Source organism: Alligator sinensis, unplaced genomic scaffold (assembly GCF_000455745.1).
Source record: "Alligator sinensis unplaced genomic scaffold, ASM45574v1 scaffold1860_2, whole genome shotgun sequence".
Taxonomy (NCBI): domain Eukaryota; kingdom Metazoa; phylum Chordata; order Crocodylia; family Alligatoridae; genus Alligator; species Alligator sinensis.
In genome coordinates this window covers 265,068-266,126 of record NW_005843035.1, presented here as the reverse complement: position 1 = coordinate 266,126, position 1,059 = coordinate 265,068, and the positions used below count along the sequence as shown (strand labels likewise).

The 1,059-nt window shown below is 63.7% G+C and overlaps 1 protein-coding gene across 1 annotated transcript in view; it reads right to left on the bottom strand.

Annotated features, from left to right (window-relative positions):
- Window positions 1–410: 410 nt before the first annotated feature.
- The window catches only part of RCOR2 (REST corepressor 2), a 9,926-nt gene continuing 9,277 nt past the window's right edge, over window positions 411–1,059 (bottom strand). The window contains exon 10 of the mRNA XM_025193256.1: window positions 411–416. Within this exon, the coding sequence (XP_025049041.1) occupies window positions 411–416 (6 nt within the window). The remainder of the gene's footprint in view (window positions 417–1,059) is intronic.

Here is a 1,059-nt window from a genome sequence, read left to right as displayed (position 1 = left end):
GTCTGTGAGTGGTTTCATTTTTTTTTTCTGTTGTTTCAGGGGGTTTTTTCTGATCAGAAAATGCCTTTTTTTTTTAATGCCCCAAGGCCGGTGCCTCCCCCACCCAGGGCGGGGGCACCGGGCAGACGGGGTGCGCCTGAGGCGCTCATTCGATGTAGTTTTTTTTACCAAGTTCTAGATTAAAACTTTCCAGAAAGAGCCGGAGTCGCCGCCTCCTCTGTGCCAGGTACCCCCCGCCTCCCCCACTGTTCTACCCAGCCCTGTTCCACCCCAGAGCCAGCTGCATCTGTTCTGCCCTGCTCCTGGCACGTGGCCAGCTGCACCCCAGTACTGGGTGCAGGGCCTTGTATGCCCAGCCCCTGAACTGCGCCCCCTCAGCTGCATTTGTTCTTCCCAGAGCCAACTGCAAATCAACACTGGGTGAGGGGCACTGGCCATGCCCACTCCCTAGCCCTAACCCACCACCCCACCCCAGAGCCAGCTGCATCAGCATGGGTTGAAAGGTCCCTGTGACCCCACCCGAGCCAGCCACAGCCTGTTACGCCCAGCCATGCCCCAGACCCCAGGCAGCCTGTTATGCCCAGGCCCTGGTGCCCCCCCAGAAGCAGCCGCATCTCAGCCAGGGACAAGGCTGCCAGGCATGTAGTAAAATACCTTTATTGAAAACCCCCTTTCAAAACCCCTGTGCCCTGACCCCCCACGCCCCCTGGGGGCAGCCCCACCCCATCAGCTCCTGGGGTAGGGCTGCAAGTGGCCCCGCCCTCCTGTCCTGGGGGGCACCTCCAAGCCCTGCCCCTGTGCTGTCTCTGTCCTGCCCCCCGTGCCCCCAGCCACAAGCTAGTGCCCCCCAGTCCCTCCAGGGATCTCTCCCCCCAGCTCTGGGAGGGGCTGGGAGCCCCGGCCACCTGGGCTCTCCCCGCACTGCTCCAGGACGGGGCTCGGGGTACCTGGGAGCCCGGACGCCTGCGTTCTCCCCAGCTCTGGGGTGGCTGGGAGCCCGACCCCTGGCTTCTCCTGCCTCTTCTCTCCCCTGTGGCCGGAGGGGGGCGCAGGGCAGAT